At 32.2% G+C, this 23,474-nt stretch overlaps 1 protein-coding gene across 3 annotated transcripts; it reads left to right on the top strand.

Moving 5' to 3' along the window:
- Positions 1-1,986: 1,986 nt before the first annotated feature.
- On the top strand, positions 1,987-18,497 carry LOC130648352 (putative ankyrin repeat protein RBE_0319). Of its 3 annotated transcripts, none has more exons than XM_057454383.1 (7): positions 1,987-2,220; positions 7,753-12,107; positions 13,031-13,297; positions 14,410-15,329; positions 15,407-15,455; positions 15,698-15,750; positions 17,630-18,497. In XM_057454383.1, the coding sequence occupies exons 3-7, from the start codon at positions 13,173-13,175 to the stop codon at positions 18,124-18,126; spliced, it is 1,644 nt and encodes a 547-aa protein (XP_057310366.1). In that variant the 5' UTR covers positions 1,987-2,220; positions 7,753-12,107; positions 13,031-13,172; the 3' UTR covers positions 18,127-18,497. The 3 variants fall into 3 exon arrangements, with proteins under 3 accessions (XP_057310366.1, XP_057310358.1, XP_057310375.1); XM_057454375.1 differs by having other exon boundaries at positions 7,753-11,091; XM_057454392.1 differs by having other exon boundaries at positions 7,753-8,726.
- The last annotated feature ends 4,977 nt before the right edge of the window (positions 18,498-23,474 follow it).

Consider the following 23,474-nt stretch of genomic DNA (forward strand, 5'->3'; position numbering starts at 1 on the left):
AAATAAAAGAAAATCAAATAAAAATTAAGTTAGCAAGGGGGTTTGATCATACTAGGTCTTGTCTTTGGAGAGTGACGACTCCACTTATTACCCCAGTTAAAAAAAAAAAAATAATAAATAAATAAAAAAATAAAAAAAATATTAGCAGGGGGGGTTTGATCACACATGATCTTGTCCTTGGAAAGTAACGACTCCACTTACTACCTGAGTTAAAAACAAAGAATAGCACAGTTGAACAGAAAGTGGTCAAAGTTAATTTAGGAAGTTAGGGATGTCTAGTTTCTGCTGATGACCGTCCGCGGAACTCTTCGAGGTGACCCAGCTAGACATCCAGGGTACTTAGGTTCAGAAATATGGGTCGAAACCTACCTGTCCTTGGTTAAAGTTCTGTTCATCTTTTCAAATGTGTTGTGTCCTTTTTATTTTATTTTTTAAATTTTTTCCATTAATTCCTTGTAAAAAGGGAGAATTGTGCTTTTAGAGGCATGTTCTCTAGAGGAGTACAACCTCTAGCTTGTTTCCAAAGACCTAACAGGTTGAGTTCATCATTGCGGTGGCTTGCCACCTCTTTGTAAATTATTTTCTCTTTTGCGACTAAAATATAGACGAGGTTTTCAAAAGTAAGTTTCAAACAAAAGTGCTCTCTTCTGGGAGTATTAGGAGAAAACAAGATTAAAAATCAAGGCGCACAAAACTAGCTTTGTATCATCAAAGGATCGTTTCCTGACAAAATTGTTATTAAATTAACTGTCAATCTTATCGCGCCTATTTTATGATAACATCTTACCAACAACAATGAAAAAACTGTATCATAATGCCTTCATTAGTATTTCAAAAGACTGAGGCAAGGATATATAAAGTCGCAGCGAATTGCTATCGTAACCAATTAAAAACCTGCCGTTGTCTAAGTAGTCAGCGTCAATACTTTAAGCAAAATTGTGAATAATATTCTTCGCCAAGTTGGTCATTCTTTACATCTCGCTTGTTGTGGAAAAATTACTTCACAAGTATTTTAAATTTACATTTGAAGAAAAAACTGATTCAGGATCAGAGAAGGGAAAAAAGGAGGCAGGCTTTGACTTGATTGCCGAATTTCATTATTATGGAAATAATAAGCAAGTCAAACCATGTAAACACAATGTTCCTGCTGAATGCTTAGGTTTTTTGGAGAATACACGAGTTCACAGCTTTGTTTCTTTTATTACAAAGCTCTTATTGAGAACACTGTTTTCAGTTTTTATTAGGCTTATTAGGCGCTTGGGTGTTCAACGGCGTTTCTAGACACGGCGTTTCGACGTCGGGTTTAGTCTCTCGGCTAGTCCTGTTTCAATACGAAAAATCGCAAATAAATGACACGCGTCACTTTGGAATGCCTGTTTATCAATTCTGCGGCTAAAATATATAGAACCAGGGACGTTGTTGACTCTCAAACCTGCCTCCCCCCCCCTCCCCCCTAAGTCCAACTTTAATACAGTCGAATGTTAATCGAGAATTTAAAATATTATACCAATTATAACGCCTCTTAATGTGTTCTATAATGGGCTGTCGAAGAGTGTCAACAAACTTTCTGAACCAATAGAAAAAATATTAGATTAAGGCATATTAAACAAAAGTCAATTAAAGTAATACTGGTAACAAAAACAATATGTCTGCCTGAAAGTGTCAGGAATTCCGTACAAAATTACCGTGATTTTACTCAAAAACTATAGGATAGTTAAGGTTTTAAAAAACAACAAGTAACGGAGTGTCTCTTAACTCCTAAAATGAAGAGCTTCTAAAAGCAAATACGAGCTATGCCAACAAAAGACGTCACTGTTTAATTAAATATTATAGAAAATTATTTTACAAAAGACGTCACTGTTTAATTAAATATTATAGTTTTGAGTTAGTTTTCTGTGATGTACCGCTGCTATTTCTCAACTTATTAATCAACTAATTAAACTCTGCCTGAAACAGAAACTAATTAGTAAAAGTCAGAAAGAGACTTTGACCGTAACATTAACAGCACAAAGTTAAAAATTTATGCACACAAATTCATTGATGCTGAAAATGATCTTAAAGTCAAAACAATAAACTTCTAAAATTTAAAAGAAAAAAATTCGGGAAATGTGTATTACAGTGAAGCCGCTTCAGTGATCAAGGTCTTATTTATCCGCAGTTGGTGAACTTAAAATTTTAAATCACAAACCGAACTATTTCAGCTTTAATTTAGACCGGATTGTAAGTGACCGTTCCTTTTTGCTTTATGATTTGTTTTGTTTTTATCACAAGAAAAACTTACGATTTTCGAATTTTATGCGTTAATACTGGCAGTTGCACTTAGTCTACAAGCTTTATAATTTGCATGTTTATATAAATTTTGATCCTGAGTTCAAATACGCCAAATATTTTTTTTAAAAGCGATTGAAAATTTTAGGCTTGTTAACTCAGATCTAAGATATTTTGATATTTTGTTGTGAAACATGAAAAAGTGTTGACTAAAAGCTTAATCGACATTTAGCCTAAAATGATAATGAAAAGTCCATCTGGTTTGTAACTTTCCCAGGAAAGGCGCAGATTTTCTTTTTCTCCACCTTCTGTATTTTTTATCTACGTTGTGTATCTTTTACCTTCGAGATTAACACTCTCCAACAGGAACAAACCATACTTTTAAACTTATCCTCGTCAAACAAATAATATTTTTATGACGCAATTTACCTTTTGGAATCACAATAATGTGGTTCAGTTGGCTTTCTTGGTGGTTGCACAAATGAGATATTATTTCAAAATTAGTATTATGACCATTGTGATCTGATCAAATCAAGCTGAATCCAGATCTCTTTCAAATGTCTTAATTTAACTTAACCCTTCACATATAATTTGGATTTTATTTGAAAAAAAAAACAAAAAGCAGAAGGTACATGCTCAGATCGACATGTTCTATTTCAAAGTTGACTATTCTGTTCTGTAAAAGAAGTCCCCATTTGTCTTTTTAGCTAAGAAATACCAGTTTTGCTTACATCATTGAGTGCTGAATATTATTTATCTTAAACTTACTTATTTTTTCTCATCACAGTCATGAATTTTCAGTAAAATGTTTAAAAAATATAGATATCAATTTGTGGAACATACTTATTTATTTGTTGTCAAAGTAGTCATTTTAAGAATTAAACATAAAATAGTTTCATGTTCAACTTTTCTTTAAAATACAGCAAAACATTATATTTTTGAATATGTTTTGCGTGTGTTTTAGAAATGATCCGAACATTTCCGAAAAAGGACACAATGTACAATCTGTAGCATATTCTCTTCAAAAAGTCATAAATGTAATAAATAAAAAATAAAATTTTAGGGTGTATTAAATCTGTACTATGTACAGACATGAGTGATATTTTTGAAAAGTTGGTTTTAAAGTCTTTTTGTGCTTTTTTTTTGCTTAGTGTTGTGACGTCATTATGTTGCTCAAAGTTGCTCTACGTAGGCAAAACGGCTGGGGTTTTTTCAGCCTCTATACACCCGTCTATGCTCTTAGCGACTTTATTTCGGATGGATGTACAAATCCAGAGTCAAAACTCAATATTTTACCAATTTGTTGATAACTTGAAAACGTTACTTTAAGTTCCGTAACAACATTTTGTCGCTGAGCAACATAATGGCGTAAAAATAACATTGATGTTTCCTGCGGGAGTTCGTTTTCAAGATGGCGATCGGTTTTGCAAGCAAATTGCTTTTCCTTTATAATTGTATTTTTTCATAAATGGTAATTTATATTCATGTTCTAAATTTTAAGTTGCTTCAAGTAAACTTTAAACAACGTTCGCAGTAAGAAAACAGACTTTCTAATTGCTTTATTTTTTTACCAGTAATTTCTATAAATCCAGACCAATTAAAGGGACAGTCTTATCTTTTTTGGTTCAGGTTAGATCTGTTTAAAAATCAATTAAGAATAAGCTATACTTTAGAAATATATTTCCAGTAGAGATAATGTTTTCAACTGACCAGTAATAAGAACAGTGTATTCTATCAATGCTTTCCAGATGACTATATCTTAAACGTTTTTTGCCCATATTGTATGCCATATAAGTAAAAACGCTCTATCACATGGCCACCAGTCCATAATCTACTCAGATGTTTCAAATTGTTTTTTTTTTATTTAATATAGTAAATAAGAAACGTGCAAGTCGTACATAAAGCTATTAGTAATAGGATTTAAGGATGTAATTTGTTGCGTAAATTGATTGATGTATCAAAACACAAGGATTTTATTAAAACCAATTAAGATTACACATGATAAGGATCAAATGGAATTCCTTATTTGATAAATTAAGGTTTAGTTGCTCAATATTTACTGGTTGACCTATACTCAACACTTTAATAACAAGTTAAACGTAGACTAGTTTGAGGTTAGATCTCTTATCTTAAAGTACACAGCATTTTACAGCACAATTTTGGCAAATAGCCTTTAAAGTTACAAACGCATTACACTATATAATAAAAGAGACAAAAAACAGACGTTTACACCTAGCCACTTACGCGAACTTTTGGGTTTTGAAGATACGGTAGGGACCTTTGCATTTTTAAGAGGCAAAAAAGGATTGGGCTTCTAGAGTGAAAATCCCAACATGGGATTTTCACTCTAGATTTTAACTATATTTGTCGTTGTCGCAATATATGTTTTTTGAAAGTCGATGCATCAAGTTTATACTTCTGTTAAACAAAGCAAACTACACACATTATTACACAAATCACGCATTTATTACAACTAGAATTTTTCTGAAATCTAAATTAAGACAGAATAGGATTCTTCAGACTAACGTGTCTGAAAAAATGGAAACAAACATCTCTTTCTTTTTTATTAAAACCTGTAGTATCTAAACATTAAATTCAGCTAGGATTCTTGTGCCTAGATTAAATACCCAGTGCAGTAATTTCCGATTTGGAGAAAGCTCTCGACTTATCATCGATTTATGATTCTTTCCCGCTAGTATTAGGATTTGTAAATTGTCCTCTTTCGAAAAATTAATTCTACACAGTTTCAATTTACAGTCAAACTCGAACTTCGGCCTTTGCACTCGTCTATTTCCGTGTACTCGGTACTAGTCGATATGCCCGGAGAAAAATCCACTTCGGCAGAAGGACAACGCAAAAGATCAGTAATTTGAATTTGGTTCCACGATGCTTCCATTGTGCTATGCTGTTCGAAATACTCGGCGAAATGTTAAAGGGATGAAGAGTTACAAGAATTTCCCACAAGTAAACAAAATTTTTTTATAAGTTCTTTAAACCTCTTGGCTCTGTTAAATAGAACTTTACATGCTGATCAAGCTCTTGCGTATGTAAATGAACAGCGATACAGCAATTGTCTTGGTTCTCCTGGATGACTATACCCCGAGTACGAGTATAGCAAGGCCTAACAAAGCGTAATGAATTTATCCAAATATACCGTCACTGAAATTATCCATGATATCAGCTTTACAGCGGACCATGAACATCTGGCCTGGTTTGATTCTTTGATTAGATCACAAACTTTAAACTGTACGAATTATTGCCTACCGCAGTACACTCCAATCTCCTGGCTAGCAGACTTTGTGGCCTGCGGAACTTATTGTTTCACAATGCACAATTATGCCAACGTTGAGCTCTCGCAAGCTAGCGGCTGCAGAACATCGTATTTTTTCTCGTTACGTGTCACAAACATCTAGAGGAAATTTTGACTATTACCGCACTAAATTAGAGGAGAAAAAATAACTACTGCTGATGGTACAATGCTCCGTCCTATGATTATATTCCAGGGGAAAATAACAAAAAACGATCGAAGAACTTCGTATCACAGATTTATTTGTTGTAAGAACACAGGCAAAAGCGTGGATAGACAAAAAGCCGATAAATGTTTGGTTGAAAGGTATTTGGGTAAAACTTATTAAACTAATGTCGGATTCAAAGTTCGCAAAATGGTCATTTGCACTAATTAAATGCCGCGCTAAGTTAAAAAAATTACTAATAGAGAAATACTAAGGATGGATACTAAGGATGAATGGGTGGATTGTGAGCCACTTCAGTACAGCAGATTAGCAGTAATGAAAAAGTACTCTATTTTTTATCAATTTATTATGTCCCTTTCAAAGTACAAGTTGTTGCAAGAAAATATGTTGTGAAATCTTTTTCCAGTATTCAAAACAATGTACATCGAGCATAACAATGAAGGTAATCCCCCTGCATAACATAAGTACAATCACGTGGTAATGTGGATGGCACTTTATATGACTAAAAGCTAGTATAACACCATTCACCACCAGTCTAAATAAAGAAAAACGAATGTAAAGTTGTGTATAAATGCTATAAAATTATTTCGACTATGCTATAACGAGAAGTACATTATAATAACTTGAGCACTTTAATACTTATTTTAAGTAATTTCGTACTGTTTCCACTATAAAACAACGTAGAATAATATGAAGTATACTGTTGTGTTGTTTGTTCGAAATCAAATGTAGTTACATTAAAAGACACGTTGGTAAGACATAGCAGAAAGATTTCCCTTTACCGAGAAGTTTCCACTTCACCGAGATGTGGACAAAAGTGAAAAATGGCTGAAGATATTTTAAACAAACGAATTTTTTTTGCATATTTCATAAAACAACATCATTCTACTTGTTCTACTTGTTCTACATACGTTTGAATGGAAACCCGCCTTTTTACAACGTAATCGCATCGTTTAAAAGACTAAACGTGATGTAAGAGCATGTTTCTTACAGTTTAGCTTCAGTTAAGAAAACATTTCTTCTAAGATAACTGTTCAAACTTAGTTTCTTTAATCTCACCGTGGAAAGAAATATTGGAAAAAGAGTATTTCAGAATATAACCCAAACAATTGTTTAATCTTGTTAAGACTAAAATTTTTGTAAGCATTTTCATATTTAGCTAACGTAGTTTGATGAAAAATGATTTTTACGTCATGCTAAATTAGAGGAAACATAAAAAAGTGAATGTTTTCAATGTTAGATTATGTGAAACACAATGCCATCCGCTAGAATTATTTTATGATATCTCACAGTCGAAATAAAAGTTGGAAGTTTTCATATAAATAATGAATGACTTACCCAAGATACTCCACAGTAACTCCAGCAAAATCCATTGCATCCATACGTGATTTTATTACCTTTTCAAAATACAGACCTCGAGTTTGCCATCACAGAAGCACCAAACAGAGACAATAAGGTTAAGGAAAGTAACAACGACTTCATCTTTATGCTTGCCAAAACAGAAATTTTATAATCAAGTCCAGGAATGGAAAACATATATTAATATGATGAAAAAGTATAGAAAAATTATATTTACCAGTTTCACCTTACTCTTCTGATCCCTGGTTAGAAAACTCTAACTTAATTATTTTTCTTTTAAACATTCTTCTTGAAACTCTTTAAATTACTTCAAAAGATCGCTTCCTGACAAAATTGTTATTAAATTAACTGCCAATCTTATCGCGCCTATATGATAACATCTTACCAACAACAAGGAAAAAACTGTATCGTAAGGCCTTCATTAGTATTTCAAAAGACTGAGGCAAGGATATATAAAGTTGCAGCGAATTGCTATGGTAACCTATTAAAAACCTGCCGTTGTCTAAGTAGTCAGCGTCAATACTTTAAGCATTCTTCCTTTGTTAAATTGTGAATAATATTTTTCGTCAAGTTGGTCATTCTTTACATCTCGCTTGTTGTGGAAAAATTACTTTACAAGTATTTTAAATTTACGTAACATTTTTTCGTCTAGGGTGATGGTTTCCATTAATGTTTACATTTGAAGAAAAACCTGATTCAAGATCAGAGAAGGAAAAAGAGGAGGCTGGCTTTGACTTGATTGCCGAATCTCATTATTATGGAAAAAATAAGCAAGTCAAACCATGTAAACAAAATGTTCCTGCTCAATGCTTAGGTTTTTTGGAGAATACACGAGTTCACAGCTTTGTTTCTTTTATTACAAAGCTCTTACTGAGAACACTGTTTGCAGTTCTTATAAGGCGCTTGGGTGTTCAACGGCGTTTCTAGACACGGCGTTTCGACGTCGGGTTTAGTCTCCCGGCTAGTCCTGTTTCAATACGAAAAATCGCAAATAAATGACACTCGTCACTTTGGAATGCCTGTTTATCAATTCTGCGGCTAAAATATATAGAACCAGGGACGTTGTTGACTCTCAAACCTAACAAAAACAATATGTCTGCCTGGAAGTGTCGGGAATTCCGTACAAAATTACCGTGATTTTACTTAAAAACTATAGGATAATTAAGGTTTTAAAAAAAATAAAGGAGTGTCTCTTAACTCCTACAATGAAGAGCTTCTAAAAGCAAATACGAGCTATGGCAACAAAAGACGTCTATTGTTTCACTGTTTAATTAAATATTTTAGTTTTGAGTTAGTTTTTTTTGATGTACCGCTGCTATTTCTCAACTTATTAATCAACTTATTAAACTCTGCTTGAAACAGAAACTAATTAGTAAAAGTCTGAAAGAGACTTTGACCGTAACATTAACACCACCAAGTTAAAATTTTATACACACAAATTCATTGATGCTGAAAATGATCTTAAAGTCAAAACAATAAACTTCTAAAACTTAAAAGAAAAAAATTCGGGAAATGTGTATTACAGTGAAGCCGCTTCAGTGATCAAGGTCTTATTTATCCGCAGTTGGTGAACTTAAAATTTTAAATCACAAACCGAACTATTTCAGCTTTAATTTAGACCGGATTGTAAGTGACCGTTCTTTTTTGCTTTATGATTTGTTTTGTTTTTATCACAAGAAAAACCTGCAATTTTCGAATGTTATGCGTTAATACTGGCAGTTGCACTTAGTCTACCAGCTTTATAATTTGCATGTTTATATAAATTTTGATCCTGAGTTCAAATACGCCAAATATTTTTTTTAAAAGCGATTGAAAATTTTAGGCTTGTTAACTCAGATCTAAGATATTTTGATATTTTGTTATGAAACATAAAAAAGTGCTGACTAAAAGCTTAATCGACATTTAGCCTAAAATGATAATGAAAAGTCCATCTGGTTTGTAACTCTCCCAGGAAAGGCACAGATTTTCTTTTTTCCACCTTCTGTATTTTTTATCTACGTTGTGTATCTTTTACCTTCGAGATTAAAACTCTCCAACAGGAACAAACCATACTTTTAAATTTATCCTCGTCAAACAAATAATAGTTTTATGACGCAATTTACCTTTTGGAATCACAATAATGTGGATCAGTTGGATTTCTTGGTGGTTGTACAAGTGAAATATTATTTCAAATTAGTATTATGACCATTGTGATGTGATCAAATCAAGCTGAATCCAGATCTCTTTCAAATGTCTTAATTTAACTTAACTCTTCACATATAATTTGGATTTTATTTGAAAAAAAAAAACGAAAAGCAGAAGGCACATGCTCAGATCGACATGTTCTATTTCAAAGTTGACTATTCTGTTCTGTAAAAGAAGTCCCCATTTGTCTTTTTAGCTAAGAAATACCAGTTTTGTTTACATCATTGAGTGCTGAATATTATTTATCTTAAACTTTTTTATTTTTTCTCAACACAGTCATGAATTTTCAGTAAAATGTTTAAAAAATGTAGATATCAATTTGTGGAACATACTTATTTATTTGTTGTCATTTTACGAATTAAACATAAAATAGTTTCATGTTCAACTTTTCTTTAAAATACAGCAAAACATATTTTTGAATATGTTTTGCGTGTGTTTTAGAAATGATCCGAACATTTCCAAAAAAGGACACAATGTACAATCTGTAGCATATTCTCTTCAAAAAGTCATAAATGTAATAAATAAAAAATAAAAATTTAGGGTGTAATAAATCTGTACTATGTACAGACATAAGTGATATTTTTGAGAAGTAGGTTTTAAAGTCTTTTTGTGCTTTTTTTTGCTTAGTGTGTAAATAATAACAGAAAACCAAATGGTCCGAAGATGACCTTTTGCTTAGTCGCATGCCTTCTTTTATTATTGTTTAATCTTTTCCATTGTAGATCTATTTTAGGTGTTTTATGGAAGTTATAAAAAAAGCTTTTTTTAAGAACTTTTCTAAATTTAGTTCACCAGCCATTTCGTGGCACCACGGCAATAACAAATTGGAAACAGTATTGTTGGTTTTTTGACTTCATATTTTTCTGTAAGAACTGAATAAACGGTAATAACCCATTAGGAGAACTTGTTCACTGTTTTTTTTTCTTTTTGTGTTATTTGATTAAATTCAAATTTTTACTTTATATTTTTAGGTTTTTATAACGCACATGATGCATGGGGTTAACCCAGTCTCTTCTCTGGACATCTTAGGTTTAATTGTTTGAACGGAATCAATATAAAGAAACTAAGAACCCCTGGACGAGATTCACATCAAACCTGTCCTCCTAACTCCAACTTTATTACAGCCGAATGTTAATCGAGAATTTACAATATTATACCAATTATAACGCCTTTTAATCTGTTCTATAATAGATTGTCGAAGTGTGTCAACAAATTTTCTGGACCAACAGAAGAAATCTTAGATTAAGGCATATTAAACAAAAGTCAATTAAAGTAATACTGGTAACAAAAATAATATGTCTGCCTGAAAGTGTCAGGAACTCCGTATAAAAATACTGTGATTTTACTCAAAAACTATAAGATAACTAAGATTTTAAAAAACAACAAATAACGGAGTGCCCCTTAACTCCTACGATGAAGAGCTTCTAAAAGCAAATACGAGCTATGGCATCAAAAGAGGTCTATTGTTTCACTGTTTAATTAAATATTTTTGGCGTGTGTCATTTGTGGTAAGTTGATTGGGTATTGTGAAAGTTGTTTTTAAAAGCACAAGTTAAGACGTTTTGTATATTTCTGTTAAATAGTCTTAAAAATACTTCCAGTACAGATCTTACGACGTTAAATATCAATTATATTTAACCGTTCACGTTATACTTGGTTTGGAAAAGTAAATTCATTGTTTTACAGAACAAAAAGCGATATATTGCATTTGCTTCAAATAAAGACTGTCTGATAATAAGTGTAGCGTTGCAGAAAGAAACATAACACGGAACAATTTCGGGCTGGAAAATACTCGATTGATTGTGCTGTAAGTAAAATATTATTTCGGCTTATTATTACTTCCTTCGTAATTTGATCGAATCATTTTTAAAACTTTTCTATTATTGTGGGTGCGATGCAATTTCGTTCATTCTAAGTTTATTGTTTGGTGATTATGCTGAATTTTGGAGGGGTATACTTCTAGATTCTTTATTTCTTTTTTCACAAAATAAGTTGAATACATTTTATTAGCTCGTAGTGACATGTCACAGAATGCCATTTCACATTATCTATCGACTTTTCTTCAACACCTTATTATCAAATTCTCACTTTTTATCACTTATATCTTTTCAGGTCATCTAGTTATATATCGGGCTAGAAATTTACATGTATAGGCGAGAATTAGATCTAACTACGCGCGAGACGTGATAAAAAAGAAATTGAACTTTGTACGAAGTTATATTATTTTTTCAATTTTTGATCTTAAAAATGATAATGAAGTAAAAAGAATTTTTTTAATATACAACGAAAGAAAATTGCTATTTCGAATTTTTTTAATGTTAGACTCGGTCCACGAATGCTCGAAAGTCGTTGCAGCGTTAGTTCAACCCGGAATCTGGTAAACCCTGCACTCAATTTTGAATTTCAAAATAAGAAAGTATTAAAAAATGTATTTCAACTAAAATTTTGGATTTCTGATTTTCAATTAAATTTGAAATCAGTGGTCGTAAGGGTACACACGTTACATATATTATGAATTACAAGATTTTCAATGATAGGAAAATGAAGAATACAAATATAGCGAATAACAGACTATCGTGATTATACTTAAAATTATATGATAACTATAAGCTTTTAATGACAACAAATAACGGAGTGTCTTAAAGCTTCTACGATGAAGAGCTTCTAAAAGAAGATACGAGCTATGGCAACAAGAGAGGTCTATTATTCCACTGTTTAATCAGTTTTATTACTGGACAAACGCTGGCGTGTCATTTGTTGTTTGAGTATTGTGAAAGATATTTTTGAAAACACAAGTTAGAAGAGAGAGTTTGTATATTTTTGGTAAATAATTTTAAAAAATAATTTGAATTTTTACGTAAAGGGGAATATGTTACGACTTAAAATATCAATAAACTTTAACCGTTTACTACATACTTGGTTTGGAAATGTAAATTCATTGGTTGACAGAAAGCTATATATTGCATTTGCTAAAATAAAGGCTGTTGATTCCAAAAGCTTATCTGTTATTGTGGGTGTGATGCAATTGCGTGTATTCTAGGTTTTAAATGTTTTGTGATTAAGCTGAATTTTGGAAGGGTATATTTTTAGATTCATAATCTCGATTCTTAATTTCTTTTTTCACAAAATATTAGTTTAATTCATTTTATTGGCTCGTAGTGATATGACACAAAGTACACTTTATTTGCAATTTCTCACTTTTTATCACTCTGTCACATATGATAACTGCTACTTGGCATATTTTTGTCTCATTTTGAAAAATTGAAATATATGGATCTTTAATACTATGCTATACTAGTAGTTCTCCTCCATGCGACATACCTAGTAATGTCATGCATCGTAATGTAAGCATCAATCTAAACAAAATGAGAAATTGCACAAACGCTAAATTCAAAAGCTATGCATCCCTGTGCATAAATAATCATGTCATTGACATGAATATTTATGCATGGGAATGCAGATAATATTCTAAATTTTATGCTGATTCACACGAAATTCATTTTTTGTTCATTTTGTAAATTACTTGTATATTTTTAAACCTTACTTAACTGTGTGAAATCACTGTAAAAGTCTCTTCTTATTAGAATGCGTGGTGAGGTTCAATCTTAACAAAACTTTAATTCCTAGCGTATGCACTGAGACGTGTATGACGTAAATATCTTTAAGTGGAAATCTGCCCACTAATAATAATAAACAGTCTCACTCGTGTGGATTAAAAAAGATACTTGAAATACTTTTATTTTTAGAATTTTTTGCAAGTTTCTGCAATAAAATGGCTTTATCAAAAGTTGAGCTTGCAAGATTTGTTTGGACACTTATCATCAGCCTAAACATCTAAACTGCGGACACACTTATTGCCAAGATTGTCTAGATCGTATTTTAGTGTTTATGGAAGATGGGAGTGCTGAACTGCCTTGTCCAGTAAGATGTACTAAAACGACAACAATTACTCACGAACAAACAGCATCCTCCTTAATGACTGTGTTTACATTAACTGGTATTTTGGACAAAGTGTAAGTTAATTGAGTCTGCTAAATTACGTGCTCGACGTGCTTACGTGCTCATGTGTTTTACCTGCTTTACGTGCTCATATGCTTGCGTGCTTTACGTGCTTTTCAAAACCAATGAAACTGACGTAAATAATGAAAGTCACTATTTTTTATGATATAGTTCATAGTATAGTTTTATATGAGTAAGAATATAATTAAAAATAAACAGAAGTCACTGCATGTTTTGTCTGAAGAAACGTTTTCAAAATTTGACTCTACTCTCACTATTCATACAAAAGCAAAACAAAAAATCCAACGATAAGCAATACGTCCACACCGAAAATTGACATGAATACAATGTAAATGTTTTAACGTTAAAAATCGTTAAAATCAAATTTTATGGCTTCTTAAACTTCACGAAACTGAAACATCAAGATTTTTAGCAACATCATCTTTGTCATTGTCCCCAATGCCTACATCCGCAATAACGCTTTTTGGAAAGATGACATTCGACCAAAATTTCAGAGACGTTATGCAGCATTTCTGTGGGCAAATATAGAAGTCTTGTTCAACAGCCTCATTTCTGTTAAAAACAGAGGATGTGCGGATAAAGTGCTTTGAGGATCACTCCTTTTGCGGGATAATTTTTTAGCAAATTTTTGTAAGTAGTTTGCATCGATAGTATTGCTTGGATGGTTGTTAAACAACGCTTTCATACCATCATCAGGTATGTATCGTGAGCTAACCATGTTGTCATTTTCTCCTACTTTAAAACAGCATCTCAACAAAAACAAGATGTGGCTGCAGTAAACAGTTCTTTTGGTTCCTAACATTTCAGTTCGAGTTACCTATACACAAATGTGGTTTTGATGTGAACAAAGAAAAAATAAAATTACAAAGCTGAAAGTTCTTCATAAAAAAAAAAAAGGAAAATGATATTTTAAAGCAGAAATTTTATATCAAATATTTATAATTTAACGTAAGTAACAAGTGTTAATGATATAGGAACAAATAAAGAATAATGGCAACTCATGGTCTTTATAAAATGTGTATAGCATATGTCAAGAAACTCACTAAAATGGAATTTGGTTATATAGAATTTTTACGTAAAGCAAATGATATTTCTTTATCCATAGGTCACCTAGAGAAAATGTAAAATCTTTATGTCAGCAAAGTAAAGAGTGTAACCAGATAATCAGCTATTCCTGTACAACATGCAGTTTAAAGATCTGTGAAAAATGTCAAAATCTTCATTCTTGTTCCAACAAATCATATATCAATGTCATTTTCAATCAAAAATTGAAAGAACTTCAACCATTGTGTAAGCAACACGACTCGCTTGCAAGATTTGTCTGTATTGATTGTGAAAATTTGTTAACATGTGCATATTGCACACACAGACAACATAAGAATCACAGAATAAAAACGATTGATGATTTTGGCCTTGAAGCCAAAAAGTGGTTTCGATCGTTTATCACTTCATTCGATGAAACAAAAGTGGTGTTGGAAAAGTTAACAAGAAAATACAGTGACGCTCTAACAAATTTAGAGAAAGAAAGAGAACTATTTGTTCAAAAATTAAAAGAAAGAAAGTTAAAACGACTAGAAGAATATCTCAAAATATTAAATAAAGAAGAAGAAGATCTATTGCGGATATTCGATGAGAAATCTAAAGAATTTAAAGCAAAATTGACTTGTGATGGTTTTGTCGACAATAAGAAAGTACAAGAATTTGCAAATTACATTCAAACTCTTAATTTAAAATCTCATTTTGAGTTAGTTACTGAAAAGTTGGAAATTGAACGACAACTTCGCAGGCTATCCTTGTTTCCAAGAACTATCCCAACATTCAATTCACACCTTCATCAAATGAACAAAGCGGATATTTCGTCAAATCCGTTGGGCGAAATGAAAATTTCAATTGATGAAATCACCACTGCTGGTGTAGATCCCAATGAATGTTCTGTTTATAGAAACTTGATTGATGAAGATGAAACCCAACCCAACTATTCCCAATTAACAACTGATCTAATGAACTTGGTTAAAACTCTGAAAAGTGAGTTTTTCATTCTTATTAATTAAAGTTTTAACATAAATTATGTGAATTTTAAAAAAAAATATTGTATTTTATAGAGTACGAGAAACCAATTGTAAATCCTTCTTCTGGAAAACAACAACAGAAGTAGGTATATTTTAAATCCTCATAGTGTTACTTGTCATTGTCATCTTCACTAGTCACCATATTGATCAGAATCAGAATTTGTTGTCATTGAACTATTTTAAATGATTGATATATCATTACAACTGCTTCAATATTTGTCACATACAATTAAAATGTTTCTACAGCCTGTTTGTTAAATGTTTGTACAGATTGATTAAGATTAAGAAATAGTAGCAATGTAATTGAACGGTGTTTTTATTTAGTGATGTAAAGCCAAAAAGTTTCCAGCATGTTAAGAAGAGTTACTCTTTTGAAGGTATGAAGCTTTTTATGTGGTGGGGATAGGTTAATTTTTCTCAATCTGCAGTAAATTGTGGTATTGCTACCTAAAACGGATCGCCTTTGTAATAACGTGAGCACAAGTATTACTCCAATACTATCAATTCAAAACACTCATCAAGTTTGACATTTTTTTCTTGTAACTGTTCTGTTTTGAGCACTCGGCTTTGGAAAAAAAAAAATTTCACACCAAAGTTATATTATTTTAAGATAAAATCAATATGTTAAAAGAGATTTTAGGCAAGAAAGACTGGGGTTTGTTCTCTTGCGGTACGAAGAAATTAGACTTAATTTATTCGTCCCTATATGTAGTTTTTGATGATTAACAGTACTTTCAATCCCATTTTTAACCACTTGTAGTTTACCGTAGTACTATCACTCCAACTTTCACCACTCGTAGCACAATAGATGTTCTTCTCCACTTCTTCTCACACTGCCCCCTAAATTTTTATACTTGCTGAGCCAATCAAATCCAGTTTGCCTACTTCCATTTTGATTCTTAACAACTCACCGTGTCACTGTAATGTCACTTGCCACTTTTAAAATAAAAAAAAAACTGTTTTAGAATCCAAATAAAACTGCGGCCCTAGATAACACCTACTAATGATAATTCCCCCACTGAACTATCCATCTCTGCGCTCCCGTACAATTACTCCTTGCTAATTTCGGCTAAATACATGCTATAAGCAGCGACTTCCACGGTTTTCTTACATAAATAATTTTATAAGAACATGAGACTTTTCTTTCTGGCAAATACAAATAACAAAAGAACAACTTTAGGTTCAAATCGTTGTTTCTAAAACTAAGAACAACCTCATTTTTGTCGTCAAGTAAGAACAATACAAAATGTAAATTCTCTTGGCTCTCAATAACTTTCACCCAAAATCTTTATTCTTTAATAATTATTAGGCTCTTTTAAAAGAGAGTAGCTTGAAAGAGCATGTGGAGATTCTTTTTATAAAAAAAGTTCGTTTTTTATATGATTTTTATTTTCCTGTTTTCCTTTTTTAGTTTAAAATTTGTACCTCACACGAGATATGATAAACTCGCACTTTAAAATTTGTAACTCGCACTAGATATGTCAAACTCGCAGTTTAAAATTTGTAACTCGCACGAGATATAATAAACTTGCATTTTAAAATTTGTAAGTTGCAATAGATATTTTAAACTCGCAGTTTAAAATTTGTAACTCGCACTATGATACGTTAAACTCGCAGTTTAAAATTTGTAACTCGCACTAGATATGATAAACTCGCAGTTTAAAATTTGTAACTCGCAATATGATACGTTAAACTCGCAGTTTAAAATTTGTAAGTCGCACTAGATATGATAAACTTGCGGTATAAAATTTGCATACTGTTAGGTTGCACCTAATCAAAATCGAGGATAAAAACTAACAGCGTTTTTCTTCTTTCAGAGGACTGTAAATAAAACTAATGCGTGCAAAAAATGGAAACATTGAACGAAAATGTCACCAAAGTCAACTGCGAACGCTCGCAGCAACTTTGTTTCCAGGGAATTTACATTAATAATAGAACAGAATATCAAATACGCACTTTAAATTTTTACACTTAGTCGTATATCAGTTTAAAAATGATGAGTTTAATTTTTATTATTTATTTAAAATAACATAACCCAAATAAACTTATTAACATTTATGTTCTTAAAGTTTTAATTTTTAGACAATTGACTATATATATGTTCTTAAAACAAGAGGTTAGAAATAAAGATTCTTATAAAAAATTTTAGTGCCGACTGCGAACTTCGGCCCTATTTCATTTAGCGCAATAATTTTATTTAAAGTTTACACCCTTGTCATTTTTGTTTTTAATTAATACCACATAACTTGTGTTTAGAACTTGAAAAAATCATTGAAAATGGCGATGTCAAGACATTTCACACAATTCTTATTGATCATCCAAGTATCGTTAAAATGAGAGGTTTTTATGAAAGAACACTGTTGATGGAAGCAGCATGGTACAATAAACCATCAATAGTGAAATGTTTGATTGATGCTGGTAGCGATGTGAATGCTGTCAATGCAAATAAATGGAATGCATATCACTACAGTGCATGTTGTGGTCATCATGATGTTTTGAAAGTTTTAATTAATCATGACGTCACAAATATTAACAATTTAAACAGTTACAATTACACACCATTACATCTTGCATCTTATTTCGGTCATATTGATTGTGTGAAGTTGTTGTTGTCTATACCACACATTGATGTCAATGTACGAGACAGTTACAATGACACACCATTACATCTTGCATCTGAAAATGATCATATTGAATGTGTGAAGTTGTTGTTGTCTATACCACATATCGATATCAATATACGAGACAATTAGAAAAAAACTGCTTATGATGTTACTTGTAACAACACTATCGAACGTTTATTACAAGAACATTAAAGAAATTAAGAACATTTTCAGACAATTATATTTTTTAATTTACCTAAGCAAATTATTAAAAGCATATATCGTCTTTTTTAAAAGAACTATAGGTTATAGTAGAATAGGTTTCTTATTTATTTCATAAATATACGTTCACAAATTTCAAAACATGACTTCTTAAGAAGAAGAAGATATAATTCATTAAATTTAGTTGACTAACAGAAGTAAGTAGAGATGCTACCTCAGTAGTTTATCAAGAACGTAAGAAGCACTAAACAAGTTTTCTTGACATGTGTATATCGCAAATACACGAAATTCGTATAGAACCTGGGACGATTTTTTGACCTTAAAGTACAATTATCCTGTATCAATACGAAAAATCGCATATATATGAGATACTCGTCACTTAGAAATGCCTTGTTTACCAACTCCCCGTCAAAGACATAAGATCCTGAGAGGAAGTTGTTGACCCTAAAGTACAATTATCCAGTATGAGAAACTCGTCTCTATTAAATCCCTCGTTTATCAACTTTACAGCTAAAATATATAGAACCTGAAACGAGGCTGTTGACCCTAAAGTACAATTATCCTGTATGAATATGAAAAATCGCAAATATATGAGACACTCGTCTCTTTTAAATGCCTTGTTTACCAATTCTACGACTATAATATATGGAACCTGAGACCAAGTTGCCGTCTCTAAATGACATTTATCTTGCATCAATACAAAAAATCGCAAATATATGACACTGTTCACATTCAAAATGCCTCGTTTACCAATACCACGGCTAAAATTTAACAGCCTGAGACGAGGTTGTTGACCGTCAAGCACAATTATTCTGTATCAGTACGAAAAATTGCAAATATATAACACTAGCCTCTTTTAAATGCCTCGTTAATCAATTCCACGGCTAAGATAAAAGAGCCTGAGACGAAGTTGTTGACCCTAAAGAACAATTATCCTGCATTAATACAAAAAGCGCAAATATATGAGAAACTCGTCTCTTTTAAATTCCTGGTTCATCAATTATACGGCTAAAATATAAGGACTTGAAACGAGGTTGTCGACCCTAAATGACAATTATCCTGCATTAATACAAACAATCGCAAATATATAACACTCACGTCTTTGGAATGCTTCGTGTATCAATTCAACGGCTAAGATATAAGAACCTGAGACGAAGTTGTTGAACCTAAAGGACAATTATCCTGTATCAATACGTAAAATCGCAAATACATGACATTCGTCTCTTTTAAATGCCTCGTTTATGAATTTTACGACTAAAGTATATAGAACCTGAGACGAGGTTGTCGACCCTAAATGACAATTATCCTGCATTAATACAAACAATCGAAAATATATGAGACACTCGTTTCTTTTAAATGCCTCGTTTATTAATTTTACGGCTAAAATATAAGAACCTGAAACGAGGTTGTTGACCCTAAAGTACAATTATCCTATATCAATACAAAAAATGGCAAATATATGAGTCACTCGTCTTCTTTAAATGCCTCGTTTATTAATTTTACAAGTAAAATATATAGAACCTGAGACGAGGTTGTTGACCCTAGACTACAATTATCCTGCATTAATTCAAAAAATCGCAAATATTTGAGACATTCGTTTCTTTTAAATGCCTCGTTTATCAATTTTACGGCTAAAATATATGGAACCTGAAACTAAGTTGTTGACCCTAAAGTGCAAATGTCCTGTATCAATATGAAAAATCGCAAATACATGACACTCGGCACTTTGAAGTGCCTCGTTTATCAATTTTTCATTTACAACTTCAAAACTTTGCCTTTGAGTTTCATTTAATTTTCGAATTTTGTCATTGGTTTCATCATCGGATATTCCAGGTTCAGTGAAATTTGAGGTGTTGCAAATAATTGGTACGTTATTAGTCTCATTATGAACTTCGTCATCGCTATGGTTATTTATATTACTCATCTCATCGGAAACATCGTCGTTTTCTTGTTCGGCGAAAGAATCAAGATTATTTGCATTTGCGTGAAAATTTATCATTGCTTCTTCAACAAGTTCACCAAATGGTTCGCATATTCTTTTATTTGTATTTATAGTTTCTAATACACCGTTTTCCAATAATTTCTCTGTGTAAGTACCCGAGTTTTCACTTAACAATTCTGCTTCCTGGCGAAAAGGATAAAACATGAAGAGCAAATGATGTGCATACCCTTCTGAATTTTTGTCTCGACTTGGTACATGGTATCTTAGAACACATTTTTCTTTTCGCAAGTTCAACATTTCTTTTGATGACATCAGAGGTATAGTTTTTAGATAAGGAGATTCGATTTGAATCTCAGCTATTATTTCGTCAAGTACTTCTGGCTGACTCTGTCATTTTCATCTTCTGGTTTCGGTTTTATTTTCATAGAGAAGCTTGACAAGAACTCAGCATAACACATTTGTTCCAACATGGGATATCTGCCTTTTTTAAATTCTAAATTTGGTCTATCGATGTATCTATCCAACATGTTTCGTTTAAAAATATCCGTACTGTCTGGTGGTAAACTTAAAATTTCTTCTTCGTTACGACAAACCCTGTATCGCTTCTCAGGAATGTTACTATTTGCAAAAACTACAGCTGGAAATGTCTTTCGTAACCATATTTCTGGCATTATAATAGCAACTGCTTCTTGGACTGACATTTCGCGATGATTTCGATAAGCATTGGCAATTGACTTCGTTTGTACAAATAATGAATCACCAGTTTCTAATGCTTGCGATGCTGCTTTTTTCCCTTTTTTCATCGCTTCTGAAGATTCGTCTTCAGCTTTAGATAAATAAGCACACATGTAAGACACTGCTTTATAATAATCAAGAACAGGTTGAATGTCTATGTTAGCTTCCCATGCCTTCAAACCCTCAGTAAAATAATTATTGATAAAACAAGAATCTGGAAGCCTTCGGAAGTGAATTTGAAATCCAGTATCAGGTGAGATGCTTAGTGCGTTTTCATATTCTTTATTTGTTATGGCTAAACTTTGAAGGATTTGTTCAATTGTACCTGGTTGGTTATAATTCGGTTCGTCTGGATGAAGAATATTGTTGAATCTTGGATTCAAATTTGAATCTATGTAAGTTTTTACTTTTTCTAGTATAGCCTTTCTTTCTTTTAACCGTGTTTCCCTTTCTTTCTTTGAGATGTTATCAGGTAAAGGCTCAGCAACAGTTGTACGGTCTGTAAAAACTTGCCGAAAGAGTATCGACAATTCTTGTTTTTATATTTACAACAAGATTTAGAATGAGAATGTGTTTGATATGTCGAAACTAGTTTGTAGAGATCTGGGTTGCTGTCTTTATTAGGAAGCGGACATTTAACTATGTTATCTACAAAGGCAATATATTCTTTTTTGTTATCGCTACGTAAAATTGGTGCATTGACAACCCATAATAAAGAGTGGATGTGTGGGCTACCTCTAACCTGAAATTCAACTCTAATCGCGTAGTAGTTTACTTTACCTAATGGTCCGTTGACAACTATGGTTTTAAAAAAACGTCTCAACTCTGTATTGAAAATGTCTTGCTAGAAGGACTGGATTACTGTTAAGAATCTCTGTTCTTTGATAATAATTTAGATTTTCGATTTCTTCTTCAGATATGTCATTACCTTTTAATTTAGTAATGATTTTAATCAGTTCATTCCATCTTAAGTCTGCACAGGACAAAGTCATAAAAAATGTTGGAAGTCCTAACTGTTTTACCATAGCCAAAACTTCAAAGAGAAATCGTTTCCAATATGCAGGAATTCCTTTCAACGTGTTCAAAAGCGTGAAAGCGTCGTCACTGGCTATAAACGATTTAACTCTTTCTTTAAAATTCGCAGACATCATTCCTGCTGTAAGACCATCCGCTTTAATTTTTTGCATAGCGATATTTATGCGACTATTTAAATTAAGATGTTGAGTCACTGCATGAGCAAAGAATATGTAGTCAGTATCAGGCAAACTTCTGTCTATAGTTCAGTAATTTTTGGTTGAAATACTTGGTTGGGAAAAGTGGTACTTGTCTTTTCGTGTGATATTCGAATTTACCTGTTGGAAATAGATAGGGGTGGGAAAGTTCTTCACAATGCTCATCAGAAATTATTGGTATGGGAAATTTGTTCTCTCCTGGAGCAATAACAATATTTCCATCATCAATTTGGTCATGTGGAATAGTTGGAACAAAAGACGTTTCTTGGCAAGGCAAGCGATACTCGTTTAACGGGTTTTCACTCTCTTCTTCGCTATTGTCCAGGTAATCTTCATTCTTGGTTTTTACATCACCGATATTATTATTTGATGTCGATTTTATTGCAAAATCAACGTTCATTTCATTTTTACTTTTTCCAGTTTCATGTTCAGATGTTAAATTAATCCAGGAAGATGGTATGTTTGTGAGATTAATTTCAATATTTGAATAAAGAGAGTTAACGAGTTTCAGATAACAAAGAACTTCCCGAATAACATCTGGCCTTACCGATTCTAAATAAATGTTAGATTTGAAATTCAGTTTTTTCTTTAACGCAACTTGCACTACACCATTATTATCCATTCCTCTTAGTAAGACATTGCTTATTTCATCGGCTTTTATTGGAACATTACATATTGCACCTTTTATTTTAGGACACTGACCTTTAGGCATTATTGCAATTCGTTTAAATAAAATTCTTTTAGATATAATAATTTTTTCTAATCGTCGTAATGTGCTCATTGTTTCTGGGAGATCAAACATTTGGAGATTATTAGATACAGCCTGGGAAGGAATTTTTCGTTTTGTAAGTTTTGAATGGCATGTTGCACATATGTATTCTTTGCCATCAAAACTTTGTACTCTGAAGCGAAAATCCTCTTCTGAAATGGCAGGATAAATGACGTGGCGAAAAAATTTAATTGACCGCCTATATAAAGAACGATTACATATGACACATATATAAAATGGCCCATTCCCAATGCATTTTTTAAATTGGTTTATTTTTTCATCAGAATCAGGCAGATTGTTAACACGCTTACGTTTTGTTGCTTTACCTTCCACTACATGGCGTTTCTTTGCAGTTTTTTGTGCCTGTTGGCCATGCTCAGTTTCCCGATATTTTCCTACGGACTCTCTTTGCTTCGCTTGGCCCTGTTCCGTTTTTTTGTATTTACTTTTCGACTCTCTTAGCTTGGATCGACCATTTACTGTATTTTGATATTTGCCTATAGACTCTTTTATCTTAGCGTGTCCCTTTTCTGTTTTCTGATATTTGCCTATTGACTTTTTTACTTTAGCTTGACCCTGTTCCGTTTTCCGATATTTG

Source organism: Hydractinia symbiolongicarpus, chromosome 1 (genome assembly GCF_029227915.1).
Source record: "Hydractinia symbiolongicarpus strain clone_291-10 chromosome 1, HSymV2.1, whole genome shotgun sequence".
In the NCBI taxonomy this organism is placed as follows: domain Eukaryota; kingdom Metazoa; phylum Cnidaria; class Hydrozoa; order Anthoathecata; family Hydractiniidae; genus Hydractinia; species Hydractinia symbiolongicarpus.

Excerpts from the sequence above, each read along its gene's own strand:
- LOC130648352 (XM_057454383.1), top strand. The coding sequence starts at position 13,173 with ATGGAAGATGGGAGTGCTGAACTGCCTTGTCCAGTAAGATGTACTAAA. Across the intron at positions 13,298-14,409 it reads ACTGGTATTTTGGACAAAGT|GTCACCTAGAGAAAATGTAA; the intron begins GTAAGTTAATTG and ends CTTTATCCATAG. Across the intron at positions 15,330-15,406 it reads CTTGGTTAAAACTCTGAAAA|AGTACGAGAAACCAATTGTA; the intron begins GTGAGTTTTTCA and ends TGTATTTTATAG.